This window comes from Mustela putorius, unplaced genomic scaffold, assembly GCF_011764305.1.
Source record: "Mustela putorius furo isolate JIRA1106 unplaced genomic scaffold, ASM1176430v1.1 tig00003853_pilon_pilon_pilon, whole genome shotgun sequence".
NCBI classification, from domain to species: domain Eukaryota; kingdom Metazoa; phylum Chordata; class Mammalia; order Carnivora; family Mustelidae; genus Mustela; species Mustela putorius.
The window spans coordinates 50,052,161-50,074,951 of NW_025422005.1; the positions used below are offsets into that span (position 1 = coordinate 50,052,161).

At 37.2% G+C, this 22,791-nt stretch overlaps 1 protein-coding gene across 8 annotated transcripts in view; it reads left to right on the forward strand.

Moving 5' to 3' along the window:
- PATJ (PATJ crumbs cell polarity complex component) overlaps positions 1-22,791 on the forward strand; it is a 371,435-nt gene that overhangs the window by 82,429 nt on the left and 266,215 nt on the right. For all 8 annotated transcript variants that reach the window (XM_045064632.1, XM_045064627.1, XM_045064628.1 and 5 more), the window contains exon 18: positions 16,417-16,626. In XM_045064632.1, coding sequence (XP_044920567.1) covers positions 16,417-16,626 — 210 coding nt within the window. The remainder of the gene's footprint in view (positions 1-16,416; positions 16,627-22,791) is intronic.

The following is a 22,791-nucleotide window of genomic DNA, read 5'->3' on the forward strand; positions in this document are numbered from 1 at the left end:
CACAAGTAGGCAGAGAGGCAGACAGAGAGAGAGGGGGAGTCAGGCTCCCTGCCAAGCAGAGAACCCGATGCAGGGCTCGATCCCAGGACCTGGGATCATGACCCGATCCAAAGGCAGAGGCTTTAACCCACTGAGCCACCCAGGCGCCCCTGTATATGTGGATTTAAATTGACTTTTTTCTTATCATATGTGCAGAAGAATGACTTTCTCTGCTCATTAGAAATTTATGTATATATGTCTTTTCTTTTCCTAAGGTTTTATTTTTAAGTGATCTCTACTTCCAGCGTGGAGCTAGAACTCACTAACCCTGAGCACAACATGTTCCACTGACTGAGCCATAGAAGCACTCCTACAAATAAATGTTTGTAAAATACGTAATAAAGGGGCACCTGGGTGGTTCAGTTGGTTAAGTGTCCAACTCTTGATTTTGCCTCAAGTCATGATCTTGAGATTGAGCCCACGTTGGGTTCTGCACTGGGTGTGGAGCCTGCTTGAGATTCTCTCCCTCTTTCCTTCTCTAAAAAAGAGAAAAAAATAAAAATAAATCTAAAATAAGTAATACATACATATGCATAAAAATTCAAAGGTACATAAATTTATCCTGTGAAAAGTAAATCTACCTCTAACATAGTCCTTCACTAATCCTAGAAAAAAACTCCTGTTTTTTCTTTTTGTATGTCCTCTCAGGTATTATTCATGCACAGTTACAAAAGTAATATGTTTTGTTGCTTCATGGTTTTTAAAAAATTTTTTACACATAAATGGATTATCATTATCATACATACTTAAACACCTTACTTTTATCTCAATTATATGTTCTTTAATTTTGGTATTTATAGACCTATTCTATTCTTTTTAATAGTAATTCTTTTTAATAACTGCATAGTATATTATTGTTGATGTATGATAATTTATTTGACCAATCTCCTGTACCCAGTTAGTGGGTATTTCAAATGAAGCTATATTGGAGATCTTTGTCCTACTCTTTTTTAAAAAGGTGGAAATAATCCTTGTGATGAGTTCCTAGAATTGCTTACCACGTGTCTTTTAAATTTTGATACATTTTTACCAGTTTGCTTAAGTATAACATTTGTGAGACTCGTGTATTTAAAATTGATGCCTTCTCACGTAGTGTCATTTCTTTAATTAGATAATTCTCTTGGAAAACATTGTGTAAGCAGGTACCTAATTCATGAACTTGCTAATGGTTTTCCATAATATGGACAGATTAAGTGATAGCAGTATATAACTATCCCTTTGTTTCAGCTTTATATTGGCAGTGATTAATTTATGGATCTTTGTAACTAAGAGGGCATAAATGGTTTATATTCAGATAATGCTATTAGTCCCCAAAACTCTATTCCTATTTCTTCTGCCAGTTTTAATCTTGGTTATCAGAAAATTGAGTTTATAAATGGAAGAAGTTGAGGGTTTTAATTTTTGCTAGTTTTGAGGGATGCTACTGCCAGTACACAGTGTTTACTAACTTGTGGAAGCCCAATATCGTTAATGCTCCTGTTAGCTGATTCATTCATAGAATCTAAGATAGAGAGATAGATAGATATTGACATAATTTTAGCATATAGTAGTAATATTAGAATGTCAAATACAAACCTATACTACTTCCAGAATCTAAGACACGGAGGACAGTCACGTGTTGTGGGTTCTATATGTACATTTTCATGCTCATTAACATGGACACCAGTATCTGGGCTGGTTTTTCATTTTGTTGTTGTTTTTGTCTTCCCGACCCCAGAAGATTTTACTTATTTATTTGTTAGAGAGAGAGAGAGAGCACAAGCAGGGGGAGCAGTAGAGGGAGAGGGAGAACAGGCTCCCCACTGAGCAGGCAACCCGATGCAGGGCTCTATCCTAGGACCATGGAATCATGACCTGAGCTGAAGGCAGACGATTAACCCACTGAGCCACCCAGGCATCTTCCCCTTTTTTAAAAGGAGTCCTTTGGGTTCATTTCACCCATGTAGGATTAATACAGTAAGAGTAAGAAAAATGGTGTCAATCTCTACTAATGGCAGTGTCCATTTTCTTGCAAATATATAGCTTGCTGTTGAACAAACCACACATCTGCAACTAAAGGTCACCTTAGCTTAGTGGAACTTGGGACTGGTAAAGGCTATTCAGTACCCTTCTCTGATTCCTATCTACATTTATTTTTATTAACATCAAAGTACTGTAAGCTTCAGTGCCAACTGGGGTGAAGATTTCTTTTCACAGAGGATTTGCTTCCTTTCCCTCTATGGGAAAGTTCTGTATCCTTTAAATCATTTTAAGCTGCTTCATTTGAAAAATAATTCTTAGTAGTATGTTCGTAGAGTGGATTGATTGTGGCTTGTGGGGGAATTCTCTTATGGCTTAAAGATTGCTTTTCAAGCCTACGAAGTGGGTGGATGAAGGGAGCCCACTCCTGGTGCGTGGAGTTTGTAGTGTGCTCAGGATGATGACTGACTTCCAAAAACCACAGTTCAGCAAGACTAAAGGCATCAGGAGACCAGAAGCCACTTAATAAGAGATCAAAGAGGCTGTGTGTATATCAGCTTGAAATCCAGATAGTACAGATCAAAAGCTTGCCTTAGCGAGGCAGCTGCAGGGGGATGAAGTTAGCAGGAGGCCCCAAAGATCTTAAGTCAGGCCTGATGTTGAACTTTGCGGGAATTTCATGGCTCTTCTGGAATACGAATTTGGCGGGAAAACAAAACAAAACAAAACAAAAACCCACAAAAAAATTAAAAACAAACCCCATTGTTTCTAATGGAGAGAGAGAGAATAGAAAGCAGGCAGCCAATGCTTATCAGCGGGTTGGTGCTTTCTCATAAGGTGACTCCCCTTTTAACAAATATTTCTTAAGGACTGTTTCTGCTCAGGAGGGGTAGATCCTGAAAATGGTGTGTCTGTTTTATTACCTTTCATGAGTATTTCACTGCAAATATTAGTGTTTATGAAACAGCCACAGAGAACTGAAATAGAGGCTTAAAGACGCTCAGATTTACTGCAAAACCTGGCAATTACATCTCTCTTGTGAAATGCTGAACATATTCCAGGAAGTTAGCGGATATCAGTCTAGCTCTGTATCTATCTCCCATGTAATAAAAAACAGAAAAATAACTGTAAAAAAAAATGTTGGTCTAAAGAAGAAACTCATTCTCTAGAGCTGTTTCATCACCAGGCTTCCCCTACCTCTCTGGGTGTGAGTTTGTTTTGGAAGTCCTCCCTTGATTCTGATGTCACCATCGAAAACCATGCTGGTGGATGACAGTCACAGCTCTCCCTGCAGTAGGGCAGAAAGACTGAATCAGAAACGCCAGCAGGTCCTGAGAACCTGTTTTCCCAAGGCTGTTATTTGTACTGCTCTGCCCTGTTTGTGGGTGTCATTTGGAGCCAGGCAGTGATCCAAAGAGGCCGTGTGCTCTTCCCAGCGAGGGCCAGAAAGTGGTGCTGCCTCCTTCTGGTACCGGAGGCCCAATTTGTTAATGACGCATGAAAGGGGATTGACTGTCTGATTTTTATATACCATTTTCTAGGGCTCCGGTTTCCCTTTCAGCTGTTCTTTTGTATTTTTTTTCAGTCAGATAGGACATTCACCCATACAGCACTGTGAGCATATAGGACGGTTAGCAGCACTAACTTACGAGTCAGAGAGGAGTAGGATTTTCATTCTGGCTGTGCCTCCCTACTAGGACTTTTGAAAGGCTTGCTAGTCTTTCTTCTTCTCCATTTACTAAAATAATCATGTCTGAGATAGAAATAATAATTGCCTTATAAAGTTATAAAGACTAAATAAAAGATATATATAAATGCCCACACTTTCTTAGGCATAAAACAATGTTAACTGTTACTGAAAAATGATGATTCATTGATTCTAAAAAATAGAATCTGAGTGCACAGTGGCTATACCTGTACTTATTCTCTCCTTCCAAAAAAGCTCCTGGTCCTTTAATATGAACTAATATGGTCTATATACAGATGAAAAGAGACATTAAAGATCTTTGACAAATGTATATTGAGCATTGTCTATGTCAGGCACTGTTCTAGTCATGGAGACTATGATAGTGAAGAAAATAAATCATAGACTCCATGTCCTCGTGGAGTTTAAATACATTTGGGAGTAGGGAGTCAGTGGATGAATAAACATATGTTAAACACACTAAAGGAAACAGACTTGAGAACAACTCTGTATGATACATTATGGTTTTAGCAGTGCTGGAGGTGAGACTAAACCTCTGTGATGGTTGCTTTTTAGGATTCAAAGGGGTCTCACAGGGAACTGAGGTATGCCTTGTAGAAAAACAGGTAGTGGACATGCCAGGCACAGGAATGTCCTGAAATTGATTACTTGGTCCTTATTTCAAGTCGTAATCGTCGTCATCTTTTTTTTCCATTGGCTGTTAATTGTATCTCTATCTAAGCTTTTGAGTTTTACTCCTTTTAATGAAAAATCCTTTGATAAACTTTGTGTTCTCCTATTTTATTTGGAAAACAGGGCTACCATTTCACATGATAATAACAGCCCATAATTATGGGTTATGTACTGCTTATTTGAGTCAGGAATTACTTACAGCTTTGATATATACATAAGCTGATTTGATCATCCCACAACCCCATGAGGTAGCTCCTATAATCATCTTCATTTTATGGCTGAGGAAACTTGATGACAGGAGGTTAAGAATTTCCTCAAGATCACCCAATTAGTCAGGAGTGGAGCTGGGCTTCTAAGTCTATGCTCCAGTGGTGTGAAAATACAGTCTTCAGACCAGAAATTTTCTCTGATTCTTCATAACTGTGGCTTAACACAATGATAAATGATAAAAAATTTCCCATTGTCTTTCCAGAGAAGAATACTTATTACAATTCAAGAAGATTTACTGGAGATCATTTCTGAATCTTGTGGTTCCTTGAGTTTAGTCCTCCAAAGCTCTTTAGAGACCTGTCCACTTTCTTCACTGCCAGAGCGTACAAATGACACGTTCTGTCCTAGATTTCCCGGCAGGATTCCATGGCCTTTCTCCTGTACAGTTTCAGAGTTGGTAAAGTTTTATTCTGCATGTTATATGCTATATTCTATAGAGTATTGGTTGTCCATTCAAGGAGAAATCACAGAATTTTTCTACAGAGTGCAGGGCATGCCATGTCCTTGATACAGCTGTGTGTGTCAGAAAACCTCCCAGCCCAGAGAGGGCTCCTGTCTTTCAGTGTCTGCTCCAAGGGAGAAAGAGGGCTGAGGATGCCATGCTGCTCTGAACTTCTCTTCCGATGCAGAAGTCTTTGTATCTGGAGAGTTACAGGGTCAGCTCTTCATTTTCACATGTTACCACGTAAGCATAAGCTCACCAATGGTTTAATAGTTGATAGCACTGTTGTGTGTGTGTGTCTTTTTAAAGATTTTATTTATTTGTTTATTTATTATTTATTTGACAGAGAGAGAGATCACAAGTAAGCGGAGAGGCCGGCAGAGAGGGAGGGGGGAGGCAGGCTCCCCGCTGAGCAGAGAGCCCGATGTGGGGCTCAATCTCAGGACCCTGAGATCATGACTCAAGCTGAAGGCAGTGGCTTAACCCACTGAGCCACCCAAGTGCCCCGATAGCACTGTTGGTTTAAATCACATACACTCAGCTGAGTTTAAAACACAGTAAACTCAGTGGTAACTGTTAACTCCTCAGTCTCATATTTCCTGCTGATTTCTTCTCCCTCATCATATTCAGAGTGAGAACCATAGAACAGTAAGAGTACTTACGAAGTAACCATTTCGGACTTAGAAAGCACTTTTCATGACCTGTGTCATTTAATGCTTCGTATGATTCTGTGAAACCGCTACTATTGTTCTTACTTCACCAATGAGAAACCCAAGTCTCAGTATTTTATAAGTGCTTAGGCTGAGAATGATTTGTTTGGAAAATGAAAATAAATTCCAAAACTAACATTAGATAAGTTTTTTCAAGTTTTATGTGTCTGTACTTTCCTACATCATAATAACTTTCTCTACATCATAACTTTCAACTAAAATAGTTTTCTTCTCCCCCCAGAAGATATTATGATATTTATTATTTATAAATTCATTTTTCTACTTAACGTTTTTTTGTGTAAAATACATATAAAATTGACCATCTTAACCATTTTTTAAGTGTGAAGTTCCATAGTGTGAAGTATATCCGTATTTCACGTAATGTAGTTTTGATAGAGGGTGTGACTGGAGTACTGTTGTCTGCTTAGTAGACATTTCAGCCAGATGTTGGGACCTGTAGGTAAAGAATTGTGTGGTATGTTTGTATTATTTCCATTAAAACCAGAAAACGTCTTGGGCTAAGAGTGAATGGGAAACAATTACAGCATGACAAAATAATTTTCAAGAGATAAAACATTCAAGCAACAGATCTAATATCCAAGGAAAATCTCTAGTGAGACTAGAAAGGAATAAAACAAAAATTAGTCTTTAAGAAGTGATTTCCACGGGACTCCTGTTTGAACCATTTAAATTACTGTGATGCTTAAAATAGACTTTTAAAGTACCAAGCTATGCAGAGTAAAATTATGTGTGGCTGATGTATTTTTTTTTCCCTTTTACAATATATTTTGATTTTTTAGCAAGTTTCTCTGTCCACTTCTCTTCCATTGCACTTTTAATTGCCTTATGTGTTGTGCTTACTGTGCTGCTCAGGGACTGTTTAGTTCTATGCATGATGCATGGAAAAATCTATTCTTAATGCCTAATAGTATTTAGGAAGTAATAAGACACAAGGAGCCAGGAACCATATCAGTTTAATCTATCTTGAGTGCACTGAATGTATTTTGTAGGTACTTTGAACATGATGGTGTTGCGGTAATTGGTATGATTAGTATAATACTTGGCTGTATTATAAAATAGTTAAAAATGGGATTGGATTCTGATAAGGTAGTTTGCTCATTATTCATGAAATCATTTATTTATTGCCTTGCATTCACTATAAATACATTTATTTCTCTTTCCTAAAAGTAAATACTTAGCTTGTTGGTCAAATCAGAAGCTCTTTTAGTATAATTAATTACATTCCACTATCTTAAACCAGAACTATTCTAGTGATTTTAATTCAACTAATAGTCCCTGACATGTCTTTTGATGCAATCTAAAAATGGCAAAGGAAGAAAAAGTTGTTTTAAGATTCATTGTATTAAAAAAAAATGTTATAAATACTTTATGTTCTGTTTCGATGGTAGAATACCCAGGAAGTTAGATCTTATGTAGTCATTGCCTTTTTATGAGTTCTTAAAAGACATCACTAACTAAAATTATACCATATTTGTGACCATAGTGTGCATCTTTTTTCATTACCAGTGCTGTGTTTTGAATTAACTTCCATCATTCCCTACTTTTTATAGTGGTTTTCTGAATGTTTTGGTAGAAATTAATGACAAATTTGACTCAACATACTCTGTCAAATTTAGTTACAGGATTTTGGAGCTGGGGAAGCAGATTCTAACTGTCATGTATCCAGTGTTCTCCTTTTACAAGTGAAGAAACTGACTTAGAGAAGTGAACTTGTGAAATTATACACTGCCAGGCTGGCACCAAGCTAGGACTCAGAACTTGTCCCCTGACATCTAATCCACACCCATCCTACCAGTAGTGGTTTGAATAGCAGTCTTCCTTGTCTTTCTCTCCTATGTATATTTTCTCCTTAAAAAAAAAAACCTTTGGATTCTGTTTCCTCATTGATGTTGTTCACTATGGAATTTTTAATTCATGCCAACTGTACATCAGAGCTTCTACAGATCACTGTTTTTTCTTTTAAGTTTTGTGTGTGTTTGTGTGTGTGTGTGTGTGTGTGTGTGCATGAACTTCACCTTTGTACCAGTTCTTTCCTCTCCCTACCTCCAGGATGAAAGAGTTGGTCGTCTCCCCTTTAAGGAGATTTTTTTTTCCAGTATTCTCCATCTTAGTAATTTCCTTGAGATCTTATCTTGAAATTTTCACTTAGTTAATTTATTTAGATTTTAACATAATACTTTTCAGTTCAAATAATAATGGTCACATGTAAGAGTATACTCCTGAAGAAACAAAGATTTGCCACTTTTTGCTTTCTCTTAGTTAGCAATTGTTGAGTTGGAATAATTCTCTTATCAAATATTCCATAGATATCTACCTCATGTTATCCAGAAATTAATGTAGATCCTTTAAAATTATCTTTAAAATACTTCCTCACACCTATGAATATGTATTTGTGGAGTTAGGCTCAGTACCTCCTTTTGTGATAATGTACACCACAACATTGAATTCATTGGTTAGGAGATCTCTTCATTTGTAGAGCACTTTTTATTTCATAATTATTTGAAGTTGTTTTCCCAGACATTTTTGGGAATCATTTCATTTTGGTGAAGGAATCCGGTCATAGAAAAGAGCAATTATTTTGGTGTGATGACCTAAACAGCAGCACAGAACTTTCAGAACTAATTTGAGTAATTAAACATAGAATGAAGACTGTGTGATTTAATTGTATTTCCTCTCATGAGTTTACTATACCAACTTTATGTTTTAATATACTCAATTGACAGTAAATGTCAAAATTATCAAAGGTAAAGTAATTTATATATATTTTTTAAATTATTGATATGTTGTTGGCCTATGTTATGTTTCAGATGTGCAACATAGTGATTGGACGATTCTAAATGTTCTCAGTGCTCACCATGATGTGTAGTTACCATCTGTCTCCATACAACATTATTACAGTATTATTATTATTATTATTATTATGCCCTGCTTTTCATTTCCTTGACTTATTTATTTTGTAACTGGAAGTTTGTACCTCTTAATCCCCTTCACCTGTTTCACTGATTTTTCTTACTTCCCCTCTGACAACCACCAATTCTCTGTACTTGAGAGACTGTTTAATTTGTTTTTTGTATTATACATATGTCAGTGAAATCATATGGTATTTGTCTTTCTGTGTCTCATTTATTTCAGTCAGTTGTAATACCCTGTAGGTTCATTCATGTTGTTGCAAAATGGCAAGATTTCATTCCTTTTTTGTGGCTGAGTAATATTCCAGTGTTTGTGCGTGCGTGTGTATGTGTGTGACATTTCTTTATCCATTTATCTCTTGATGGACAGGAGATGCGTTGCTTTTGTGTCTTGGCCATTGTAAATCCCAGCAGTAGGATTACTGGGTCATAGGGTTTGTTTGTTTGTTTGTTTGTTTCAGTTTTCTTTAGGATACTTTTATTTTTCATTTTTTGAGGAACCTCTATACTATTATCCATAGTAGTTGCACCAATTTACATTTGCACCAATAGTGTCTGAGGATTCCCTTTTCTCTACATCCTTGCCAACACTTGTCATTTCTTGTCTTTTTGATACTGGCCATTCTTTCTAGTGTATGATACGTCATTGTGGTTTTGATTTGCATTGCCCTGATGATTAGCAATGTTGAGCATCTTTTCCTATGTCTCTTGGCCACCTGTATATGTTCTTTGGGAGAGTATCTGTTCAGGTCCTCTATCTATTTTTAAAAATTTAATTAGGGTGGAAAGGGCAGAGGGAGAGGAAGAGAGGAAATTTTAAGCAGGCTCCACACCCAGCATGGAGCCCCATGGGAGGCTTGATCTCATGACCCTGAGATCATGACCTGAACTAAAATCTAGTTGGGCATTTAACCAACTGAGCCACTCACGCAGCTTTTAATCAGATTGTTAAAACTTTATCCAGTTTTTAATCAGATTGTTTTTTGGTGTTGAGTTGTAGAAGTTCTTTATATATTCTGGCTATTAACCCTTTATCAAATATATCATTTGCAAACACCTCCCATTCACTAGGTTGCCTTTTTGTTTTGTCGATGGTTTTCTTTGCTGTGCTAAAGTTTTCATTCTGGTATAGTCCCAGTAGTTTATTTTTGCATTTGTTTCCCTTGCCTGAGGAGACCTATCCATAAATATGTTGGTTAGGCTGATGTCTAAGAGATTACTGCCTGTGTTTTAGGAGTTTTATGGTTTCAGTTCTCACATTTAGGCCTTTAATCCCTTTTGAATTAATTTTGTGTGTGGTGTAAGGAAACGGTCCAGATTCACACAGCATGTAGCTGTCCAGTTTCCCCAACACCATTTATTGAAAAGACTGTCTTTTCCCTATTGTATATTCGTGCTTCTTTTGTCAATTGGCCATGTAGGCATGGGTTTATTTCTGGATTCTCTATCCTGTTCCATCGATCTGTTAGACACAAGTTTTTATCTGAAATAAAATATGGTCTATCTTTTTCCCATTCTGCCATAAAGACTCCTATTTCCTTAATGCTTTTAAAAGTTAGGATTTTATAGTACAGAATTTAAAACAAAACCCAGACATTGTTCTTTATTTTGAGTGCATGGAGTTAAGTCATTGTTTATATCTTGACTTCTGTTTTTCTGCATTGGAATAATACTGCATAGCATATAAATGTTGAATGTCAGAACAGTCCTTGGTATATGTCTCACGTTCCTCTTTTAAAAATAGCTCTTACAGATGTCCTGCCAATTTTATTAAATGTGACCACTATTCTTGTTCATTTCTTCTGTCTCCTCTTTATGTAACATTGCATTTCCACTGAGCTTGCTGTATTTGCTTCCATGGATTTGTGGTTTTACCTATGGAGCAGCTTCATGACCAGAGCTCCCCATGCCTTTAGGTTGATATATCTTTCACAGAGCTCACATTTCAGCTGAACCACCATTCTGCCCCCAGTGATGTCCCTGCATCTTGCCTTAGTTTATGTGAACTCTGAGCTCTTTGACCTGTGGGAATGTACACAGATATTCATGTACTACATTTTATAGACACTACAGAGACTTTGGAAATTATGCACATCTGTTTAGGCATAATTACTGTCACGAGTTTTTAACTGTTCATGTAAAGGTGTTACAGGTTAGACTAGCTCACCAAATGAATGGATTCTCAAGAACACATATATAGATTAAAATTTGGCAAACAAAGGGATGTTTGATTTGTACATACAGCATGCTACACATTCTGTGCTAACTTCATCAGCTAGTAACCAGTGTGATAAGTAAGGGATAAGTAAGGGACTCAGTTTGCATACTTTGGCAAGGCAATAAATATATCTTCTGTCAGTTTGCCTGCTTTCGATATTAATTCATTTGGCAAATACCTGAAGATAGAGAAACTGCATCACTTAAAGGCTAAGAACATAAACTCTGGAACTTAACCAACTGGTTTAAATTCTGGCTCTGCCATTTATCAGCTGTGTGCCTTGGTTAATTTTCCTCATCTTAAAAGTGGGGATAATAACGGTACCTTCATGGTGGTTTGAAGGTTAAATGAATTCTAATAAGTAAGATTTCTAGAACATTCCTGGCATGGCAAGAACTCAGTAAGTCATGTTGTTCTTATTCATCTATGATGGGATGTGTCCTTTGCCTTTGATGTACTTAACAGTCTAGTGAAGAGAGAGAAACCAAATAGTTTCAGTCATTCAATATTTCAACTACTATTGAGTACCTTCCATGTGGCTGTCACTACAGTTAGGTCCTGGAAGTAAAGCAGCAAATAAGCAAACATACCATTGCTCTCGTGAAGCTTATTTTTAGTAGGAAAGACAGTTGAAGTAATTTCTGTAAAATGTCAAAAGTGTTATAGTAGACAAAATGCAAGGTGCGGTGGATACATGTAGGAGGAGGACCTAACTTATTCTGGAGGTACAGGACAGTAAGGAAAACTATATTATGACAAAGGCTCTGTGGAAGTCCTCTTTTGGATTTAGGGGTATCACAGAGTAGAAAGTTACTGAGTCAGCTTTGGGGAGTCAGGGAAGGCTTCTAGGGACGGCTTCTCCATCCAATGGGAACACATTGGATCTGACTCTGGTGGCAGAGATGGAGAGAAGTGGCATTGGGACAGGGAAAAAGTATTCCTGGTAGGTGGAATGGTTTGTAGGATGTCAGGAAGCACATCAAAGCATTTCACAGTCCTTGGATTTCAGTAGTTCTGCATTGTTGGGGCAATGTGTGGGGCAAACAGGGGTGGGCAGTGGTACATAAGGGGAGAGCAAGAGGAGTTTAGACTCATCTGAGGGAATTGCTCTACCAAGCAGTTAAGACTTGATCCTGAAGGCAGTTGGGTGTTGCTGAAGTGTTAAAAAGAGAAAAAAATTGTAATTGCATTTTTATTTTTTTAAATTTTTATTAATTTTGTTATTTTTATTTTTTTAAAGATTAATTTATTTGAGAGAGTGAGAAAGGGAGAGTGTGAGAGGGGGGAGGGGCAGAGGGAGAAGGAGAAAGAATCCCAAGTAGACTTTTTGCTGAGCATGGAGTGTCAGGATCCTGGGACCCAGAGATCATGACCTGAGCCGAAATCAAGAGTCATCCATTTAACTGACTGAGCGACCCAGGTGCCCAATTTTTATTTTTATTTTTTTAGAGAGAGAGCAGTGTGTGAGTAGAGGTTGTGTGGGAGTGGGCATTGGGAGAGGAAGAGAGAGAGAATCTTAAGAAGGCTCCACACCCAGTGCAGAGCCTCATGCAAGGCTCGATCTCACGACCCCGAGATCATGACCCGAGCCAAAATCAAGAGTAGACGCTTAACTGACTGAGCCACTCAGGAGCCCCACATTTTTATTTTTGAAGATTATTCCTTTATCTCTGTGGAAAATAGACTGAAGAGGGCAAGAGCAGAGATGGGGAGATTAGCAGTTGCCTAGGCAAGAAATAATGAGAAGCTAAACCAAGGTAGTGGCAGTGGAAATGGAGAGAAAGGGTCAGTTGGAAAAGATGGAAGACCAAACTGACATGCTTCAGCTAGCAGCTCAGTGGAGGGGTGAGGGGAGAGGAATTAACTGAATGCTTTACCATATACCACTCGCTTATGGGAGGAGAGGACTCTGTCAACTTGGATTTTCCCTACATGGAAACATCTTATGTTTATAATATCAAACATGAATGCAAACCTCATAAATTCTTACATGCACTTTTCTTCAAGCAGGTACAGTGATTGTATTCACTTGTGAGACAGAGCAGTTAATTGGGTTTTCAGGATTTCATAGCTGAGTAGTGAGAAGAATTCAAGTCAGACCTCCTGTCTTCTGGTCTGGTGTCTGAGGGAGGTTAGCAGTTCTTAATTGATTGTTCAGTAATATTTTTAAGAGCTGTAGGGAGCAACTTTCATAAACGGTTGAGTTGAGGCAAACATAGGGCATGCTGTTATAATGTGAATAATAATATAAGCCTTTTGAATAAGCAAGAAAAAATCTTTAAGAAGAGAATGGCTAGCATAGTGAAAGATGCTGTTTCTTGTGTTCTGTGATTAGTCTTTAGTGCCCTCTGTTGACTGCTTAGTCTAAAACAATGTTGAATCTGGAATACAATGTTCCTTGCAGTGTTATTTACCAAAATAGTAAGAATAGAGTATTAAAATTGTGATAAAAGGTGATAAAAACTGATGGGGACTTTAAAAAAAATCTGCATGGGGTCTCGCAGTTGGGTAGAGGTCTTAAGAAATATCGTCATAACATTTTGTTTGCTACAACATGTATATGCTATTGTGGATTACATTTTCAGAAAACAGACCTTCCTGATGATGAAGAGCCTAAATCAGGCTGGGTTTTCAGCATTTTTTAATGCAGCAAAGCCTCAAGAATAGCAGTCAGATGGGTGGCTAGGTGATGGACGTTGGGGAGGATATGTGCTATGGTGAGCGCTGTGAATTGTATAAGACTGATGAATCACAGACCTGTACCCCTAAAACAAATAATACATTTAATGATAATAAAAAAATAAAAAGGCAAATAAGCAAAAATAATAATAATTTTAAAAAACTAAAAAAATAAAGTAGGGTTGTGCCTTAAAAAAAAAAAATAAAAAGAATAGCTGTCATCCCAGTAGGCAGTAGCTGTTCTTTTTCCATAGGGCAGCTACTAAATATGATGAGGATGAAAGGAAATGACTGTTCCTCATTAAAGCAACTTCATTCAGCTACCTAAGAAATCACACCATCAGAAAAGTCATCACAGAAAATGAAATAGTGATTATACATAATGGAGCATCTTCAGAAGTGGATGGTTTGTCCTTTTCTTTTTTTTTTTTTATTTTTTTTTTGGACAAAGGAGGGACCCTTGAGTTCTCTCCTCTAGGAAAAGGAAAAAGGGTGGTAGATTAGACTTAGTGTTGAGAATAACTAGAGGTGTAAGCCTGAATAAATTTTAGTAAGCAAGCACACCTGGTATAGTTTAAGGTCCAAAAGAAGACTGTACTTTGTATAAATGAATGCTTACCGTGACTTTTTTGTAATAAGGGAAATCTATTAATCGTTCCATTTCTGTTATTGCCCGGTTAATCTTTCTTTGAAGTGTTTCTAATTATCATTTCAGCTGGTTGCATTTTGAAAACCTATTCATCTAGTTGGGGTAAAAGTAGTGCTTTTTGATTTGGTGTTCCATGAAACTGCAGAGATTGCTTGTACCAAGCTGGTGAAATCATTTATTTGCTTTTGGTATATTTTACTGTTGCAATTTTCTCTGGGAAAGTTTAGTAATTATTAATATGAAGTAATGCTGGTTGCTTTCTGTGCATTTCATGAGGGGAATATGCTATTATGTAGTTTCCCTTCCCCCCTAATAAAAAAGCCTTTCATCACAAACTGACATCCTAAATGAAGGACATAATTGTACAGCTTATTTATTAGTGTGTCAAACTTAAAATGTAATGGTTTCATATTTCAGAATGAAAAGTGTGTTGTGATTCATGGTTGCCGGTGACAAAATAGACAGCTCTTTTATATCTGCGGTGATTGCCTGCTGATATACCACTGTACTTTTTTTTGTTGTTGTTCTTTTCTTTTCTCTTCCTATGCAATAGCTCCCTCTACTTGAAAGTATTGGTGTAATTATAGTTCAACACTGTATACTTTGTTACTGAGTACTCCTGACTATTTTTACTTTCCATCCTCTTCCTGAATATGAGGTGTTATACATCAGAGCATGTTAGAGATATACCAAGAATCTCTTGACCTTGGAGCAGAGAAGCAAGGTTAAGGAGAGTAAGATAAGTTATGTTTGAAGGCATTTTTCAAGGAATTAGCTGTGTTGCTTTTTTTGATTTATATATATTTGGTTAAAATTCCATATAGTACTTGAAAATGAACCTTGATATCTAAAACACAGAGGTCTATGAAAAGTGGATCAGAAAACTTCAAAAGAACCATCAGCCACTTCAAACTGACAGCCTGGAACTTGGCAGATTCTCACTTTGTTAATTACAAAGTCTTCTGATTCTAACATAAAACATGGCCGTTAGTCTCTCATTTGTCAGGAAGAGTTCAACAGTAGTAGAATCTTGTGTTACTACACCTTGCCTTTATGGAACAGTATGTATGTAATGAAACAGTAGGAACAAAATAAAAACAAGTATTTCACCTGAGGTCTGATTATTTTTTTTTCTCTCATTAAGTTTGAGATTTAGTAGTTGTACCATTATTTTAATGTGGAACAAGTAGCAGAGCATGGTAGTTAAGAGAAGGTCTTGGGAACCAGCCTGGTTGGATCTGAATCCTAACTCTGCCACTTACCAGATGGGTAATCTTGGCAAGTTTCCTTAGCTTTCTGAGCCTCAGTTCCCTCATCTGTAGAAACATAGACAAGTGTTAGAGTAAAGCACTTAAAATAGAGCCTGACACATAGTACTATATATCAGTGTCCAACAAAATAAAAAATAATGGACTATAAATTCTTATTAATCAAATGCATTTATTGAATGTCAACATTATCTTTCAGGCTGCTAAATAAAAAGAAAAATGGGGCCTTTCCAGTGGATCAGAATTATTTTCACATTGGTTTTGTTCATAAAGTGATGCTTATTTTCTTGTATCAGAATAGTTCTCACCAAGGGGTCCCTATACCATGTTACAATTTATATGTTATAAATTGTAGCTGTGTTATTTTTAAGCTCCTTTTTTCATACAGTGGAATATTCCATGGATTCCATATCTTTTTTGAACTTCATTGATTTAGCATGAGGGTTTTATACTGGTGGAATACATAAAACTTGAAGTTTCATTTACCATAGTTCCTTCTCTTAGAGCCTACTTACTACCCAAGAGCAGACTTGTCTTTGGCCTATAATATGACTATGCGTGAGGATGTCAGAGTCTTGTTCAACTGTCATCAGGCTTCTTGTGGCTCAATAAAATACCAGTCACCGAAAGTTCAAAAAAGAAATTTGTAGGTATTGATCCCTCAGACACATAGCTGAAATTATTAAGATGATGTTTCTACCTTAATATAAAATGATATTTGTGTGGATGTATAGAGTGATACTGTAATAGATTCTTGACCTCTTTGGAAGAATATCCCCAGAATACTGGGTACTTACTGTAAATAGTGAAATCAGATTCATGAGTCTATGCATTTTCAGAAACTGACTTATCTTTCTTCTTGGCTTGATCCTCAGGACCCTTTAGATCCCACAAGATCAGTGATTGTGATCCGTTCCCTGGTGGCAGATGGTGTTGCAGAAAGAGGGGGAGAGCTATTACCTGGGGACCGCCTGGTCTCAGTTAATGAATGCTGTTTGGAAAACACCACACTTGCCGAAGCTGTGGATGTGTTGAAAGCTGTGCCGCCAGGCATTGTACGCCTCGGCATCTGTAAGCCCTTGGTGGTAAGTGTTCAATGTTGTTAATGTAGGACGTGATAATAGTGTAATACTTAAGAACATGGATTTTGGAGACAAATACACCTGGTTTCGAATCCCTCTTCCACAGCTTATTCTCTCTGTGTCCTAAGAGAAGTTTCTTAGGTCCTTGACTTAAAAAGTTAGAAACATAATATCTGTCTCATATGATTTTGGGGACTAAAGATTAAGTGCGTGCACGTTGTTATATAAATAGTAGCTACTAATGTTGCTAGTCCTTTTGCTTTTACTACTATCTTTATCTTCATAATATTAGCAAAGATCTGCACATTCTCATCATATTCCTTATGATGTAAATTTCAAAAGTCTATGCATTTTAACTTTCACTTGGAAATGATGTTGAGACGGCATGATACGTTAAAATGCAGTTAACTATATTGTTTTAACCGTAGCAATGGGATTTGAATATGCTCTTCTGCCCATCAAAGTGCTTTAATAATCCCTAGCAACTAGAACTCCATGTGGTCAGGTCATCTTGAAGTTCTCTTATTGCTTATCCTTATGTACCAGGTCAGATTTGTGTTTATGACTAAGGGCCATATTACAATTAGGGTGCTTCTGAGGTTCCCCAATGCAACAAAATACTTGATGATAATTTGCAAGCAGTATGAAGATGTTCTTGAGTGCTTACTGTATGTCAGTATTTTAAAACTTTTACATGTATAAACTAGTTTAATCCTCCTGGCAACTTGAAGAGATTATAGATGAGGCCATCAGGACATGGAGAGTTGACCAGTTTATCCTCAGTGATGTAGCTAGTAAGGGACAGAGTTGGGGTATAAACTCAGGGGGCTTCAGACCACAGTGCTGTATATTTAACTTGTGAGTTTAGTTTGTAGACAGCCCTTCTGAAAACAGAGAGATGGTCTTAGTAAAGTGTTAAACTGGACTCTGTTTTAAGTGTGAAGCCTGGACTCTGTTTCTACCTTTCCTATGAGTCAGCCCAGTAGGTTTCAATGCAAAGATATGTAATATACATGAGGATCACCTGGGAGTTGGCTATAATGCAGTTTTGGAGGTCCTACCCTCAGAGATTCTCATCTAGTCATTGGGATGTGCTGTTGAGGGATCTGCCCCTATAATTCTGATGAAGAATTTCACACTTTGAGAAACGTTGTCCTAGTAAATTTTATTTTTTTTTTTAAGATTTTATTTATTTGATAGAGACACAGTGAGAGAGGGAACACAAGCAGGGGGAGTGGGAGAGGGAGAAGCAGGCTCCCCGCTGAGCAGGGCATCTGATGCGGTACTCAGTCCCAGGACCCTGGGATCATGACTGAGCCAAAGGCAGATGCTTAATGACTGAGCCACCCAGGTGCCCCTGTCCTAGTAATTTGATCATCATTATACTACCTTTCTTCTCTGAGCCCATTTTTTCATCTCTGAAGACTGACCAAGATTAGAGGACTCCTAAAATTTTTCTTAACTCTAAGATTCTTTTTTTCTATGAAATGTATTAATAAGCTATATGAATATGTTAACATACCACACATGTCCATATGTATAGGTAAATATAGATAAATATCTTCATTTACAGATATGTAGGTATAGATATATACATAGAGATAACTCCTGTATTACATGTAGTATTTATGTGTTGGGGATACTCAACATGGCCTTAATGAATTCCCCATAAAGATGCCGGTATGTTATACTATGAGACACTCTAAATATTTCAAAATGGAGTATAGCATATAGCTAATCAAAGTTCTTGACTCTGTCTTCTATATTTGGTGTATGGGTGTTGCCATAGCCAACATGAGACACCAGGAGTTGCCTAGTTTGATTTCTGGACAAATTAATTTGCAGGGAGGAACTTGATGTCTTTATGGAGATCTCATCTTCTTGGTTGTGGCAGGGGTAGGGGGTTGTTGTCTCGATTTTCCCTGATGAGTACTTGCCGGGTTACTTGGGCTGCCAGAGGAAATCCCAAATTATTTATGTCCTGGAGGCCTTAAACAGCATGACTTTACTCTGAAGCACTTGAGGGATGTGTCAGGTGGTATAGAAATCAGAGCTTTGTTACTGCCTGGGTGCAGATTCCTGGGCTGTTTCTGGTGGAGGGAGAGCTGAAGAGACCTCAGGATATCAGAGCCGCATTCTGAGAGGGTTTTGGAACGTCGTAATTGTGAGGTGGACCTTTGCCTAGGCTCCCCTTTTTGAATAGGGGAGTGGGAAACCACAAAAGGGATAAAGACAAAGGTCACTTTCAGGACTCTAAAAAATTCTTAGTAGAGGGGTGCCTGAGTGGCTTAGTCAGTTAAGCTGTTGTCATCCGCTCAGGTTATGGTCCCAAGGTCCTGTGATTGAGTCCCGCTTCAGATCTCCTGCTCAGCGGAGAACTTGCTTCTTCCTTTCTCTCTGCCTGCTGCTCTGGCTATTTATGTACACACTCTCTTTCTGTCAAATAAATAAATAAAATCTTTAAAAAAAATTAATGGAATTACCATTTATTCCTTCTTTAATTTCTGGGAGCCTTTAGCCAAACTGTTTGCTCATGAGCTGTAAATAGTGATACATATAGATCTTCATTAAGGTCTCAGTCTCTCTGGTGGCCCGCTTGGTGGCCACTTACCTTATCACGTAATGAGCATTCACTTAGTCCTCTGCAGAAGGAGGGAAGAAACTGAAGAAGGTGGCCCAAAGTCATCTTGGGCCAGAAAGACTATGAATATATAAAAGGAGAACATGAATTTTTTATTAAGTCAGGTATTATATTGATATACATTGTCTATATAATGTGTTTCATATTATATAGTTTCATGTTAATCATGAATGGGGTTTATCTTCGTTTCTACAAATTCATCTTAAATATACCAGATCCAGAAAAATTAATGAACTGACTTTAAAAACTGCATTGTATCTTTGAAACTAATAGGTCAGAGGTGGCGATGGAGTTCTTAAGCCAGACAGCTGTGAGTTTCTGCTTAGTTCTGTGACTTGCAAGGCTGCGTGTCCATGGACCAGTTCTTTAACCTCATCAGCTCCCACTTCTTGTCTGTAATGTGGGGACTGCATGACATAGTTGAGATCCCAGACCGTAAAGCCAGTTAGTTCCAATTCTGGGTGTGTAAATGATTAGTCATGTAATTTTTTACTCATCTGTAAACTAGGGTTAATAAGACTACCTACTTTTTAGAATGTATATTAATATGTTAATGAATATACTAAATTGAATATTTAAAATGTTTAAAACAATGTTTGTCACGTAGTGTCATAGTATATATATATTTTGCCATTATTTTTATATAAATACAAAATATAAAGCCCTGACTTGGATTGCTGTGAAGATCAAGTTGAGACAAAGCATATGAAGTGTTTACCATGGATCATGATTTAGAGCTAGGACTTCATAAATGGTAGCTATGTTCTGACCTAGGACTGCTATTGAGCTGGTAGACACCAAGATGTCTGAAACTTTTCAGATGGCAAGTGTACTGTACCTTTGTTAAAAATTTTGTTATTATCCTGTATATACTGATACATTTCTTTTTTTCCTTTTTTTTTTTTTTGAAAAGATTTTATTTATTTATTAGTGAGAGAGAGTGTGAGAGTGTGAGTGGGAAGAGGGACAGACAGGGATGGAGAGAATCACAAGCATATGCCATACCAAGCACGGAGCCCTATATGGGGCTCAATCCCATGACCCTGAGATGATGACCTGAGCCAAAACCAAGAGTTGGATGCTCAACAAGTTGAGCCATAGAAGTGTCCCTATACTGATAAGTCTTCTTTTTTTTTTTTCTTTAAGATTTTATTTATTTGACAGAGAGGGAACAGAAGCGAGGGCACAGAAGAGAGAGAGAGGGAGACGCAGACTCCCCACTGAGCAGGGAGCCCAATGCAGGGCTCAATCCCAGGACCCTGGGATCATGACCTGAGCCAAAGGCAGATGTTTAACAACTGAGCCACCAAGGTGCCCCATATGATATTTTTTAATATTAAGTTCCTTTTTTGGTCTGTTTTTGAATTTAAGGAATACTTCCCCCCACATAGTATGTTTCTGTTTAGTCAAATCTTCTTTTACTCTATTCTCCTTAAATGTGCTGTACAGTCTTTTTTAGCGTAATTCTGAGATAATTTACTGCTTTTTCTCCCACTTTGTGAATAATGTCTTATTTTTTGTTACATTTTCAAACTAGCTATTGCTGAAGTAGAGGTAATGATACTGACTTGGTAATTTGATCTTATATCTGACAAACATGTGAAACTCTAATGTGTACTTCTGTTGAATTTTTTTTTTAAAGTTTATTTATTTACTTAATTCATTTATCTATTTCTCTATCTATCTATCTATTAATTTTTCATCACGGTAAGTGCCCTTCATCTGTTCCCTCTATCCACCCCCCCCATCCTGGTAACCATCAATTTGTTCTCTATAGTTAAGAGTTTGTTTTGGGGCACCTGGGTGGCTCAGTTGATTAAGCATCTGCCTTCGGATTGGTTCATGATCCCGGGATTCTGGGATCGAGCCCCCCCTATTGGGCTTATTACTCTGTGGGGAGCCTGCTTCTCCCCTGCCTGCTGCTCCCCATGCTTGTGCTTGCTCGCTCGCTTTCTCTGTCAGATAAATAAACAAAAATCGTTTAAAAAAAAAAGTATATTTCTTGGTTTGTCTTTCTTTTCCTTTGCTTGTTTGTTTTGTTTCTTAATTCCACGTATGAGTGATGAGATCATTTGGTATTTGCCTTTCTCTGACTGACTTAATACATTTAGCATTATATTCTCTAGCTCCATCCATGTTGCAAATGGCAAGATTTCATTTTTTTTTAATGGCTGAATAATAGTCTATTGTTTATTTATACAACACATCTTCCTTATCCAGTCATCTATTGATGGACATTTGAGCTGCTTGTTTCCAAATTTGGCTATTGTAAATATGTTCTAATAAACATAAAGGTGCATGTATCTTTTCAAATTAGTGTTTTCTTATTCTTTGAGTAAATACTCAATAGTGGAATTACTAGATCATATCGTATTTCTGGCCATCTGTATGTCTTCTGTCTGTTCATGTCTTCTGCCCATTTTTAAATTGGATTATTTAACTGGATTTTTTTGGGGGGTGTTGAGTTTTATCAGTTCTTTATATATTTTGGATATTAACCCTTTACTGGATATGTCATTTGTAATACCTTCTTGTATTCTGTAGCTGGCTTTTAATTTCGTTGATTGTTTCTCTTGCTGTACACAAACTTTTTATTTTGATGTAGCCCTGATTGTTTATTTTTGCTTTTATTTCCTTGCCTGAGGAGACATATCTAGAAAAATGTTCCTACAACTGATGTCAGAGAGATCACTGCTTATGCTTTCTTCAAGGAGTTTTTGGTTTCAGGTTTCACATTTAAGTCTTTAATCCGTTTTGAGTTTATTTTTGTGTATGGTGAAAGAAAATGGTCCAGTTTTATTCTTTTGCATGTAGTTTTAGGAATACTTGAAAAGAATGAGAAGCTTTGACACAAATATGGAATTCTTTTTAATTATTAAAGAAAAGTTTGTTCTCATGAAACAATTTGTATAAGTTTTATTGTGTCCTTGCACTTAATGGAAGGATGAGAATTAATCTGAAGAGAGTTCAAGAGTATTTTCTTGATTATAAGAGTTCTTCCTATAGTAGCCAGAGGTGGGAAGGGGTGGGTAAGATGGGTGAAGGTCATCAAAAGGTGCAAACTTCCAGTCATAAGATAAATATGTCCTGGGGATGTAATGTACCTGGGGATGGTTAGCAAGACCATATTGTATTTCGAAAGTTTTAGATATAATTAAATTTATTACAACTTTGCAATATATACATACATCTAATTATTACATTGTATAATGTTATGTGTCAGTTATATCTTGGTAAAAGATAGCTTCATGTTGACAAAAGCATCTCTACAATTGTGCTAATAAATAAATAAATAAATAAATAAATATTTTTTCCAGGGGTGCCTGGGTGGCTGTTAGTTCAGCCTCAGCCTTTGGCTCAGGTCATGATCCCAAGGTCCTGGAATTGAGTCCTGTAGACACCCTACTCAGCAGGGAGTCTGCTCCTCCCTCTTCCATTCCACCGCCCCCCCCACATTGCTCTCTAGTGCGCGCTCTCTCTCTCAAATAAATAAAATTAAAAAAAAAATAAAATTAAAATCGTTTCTG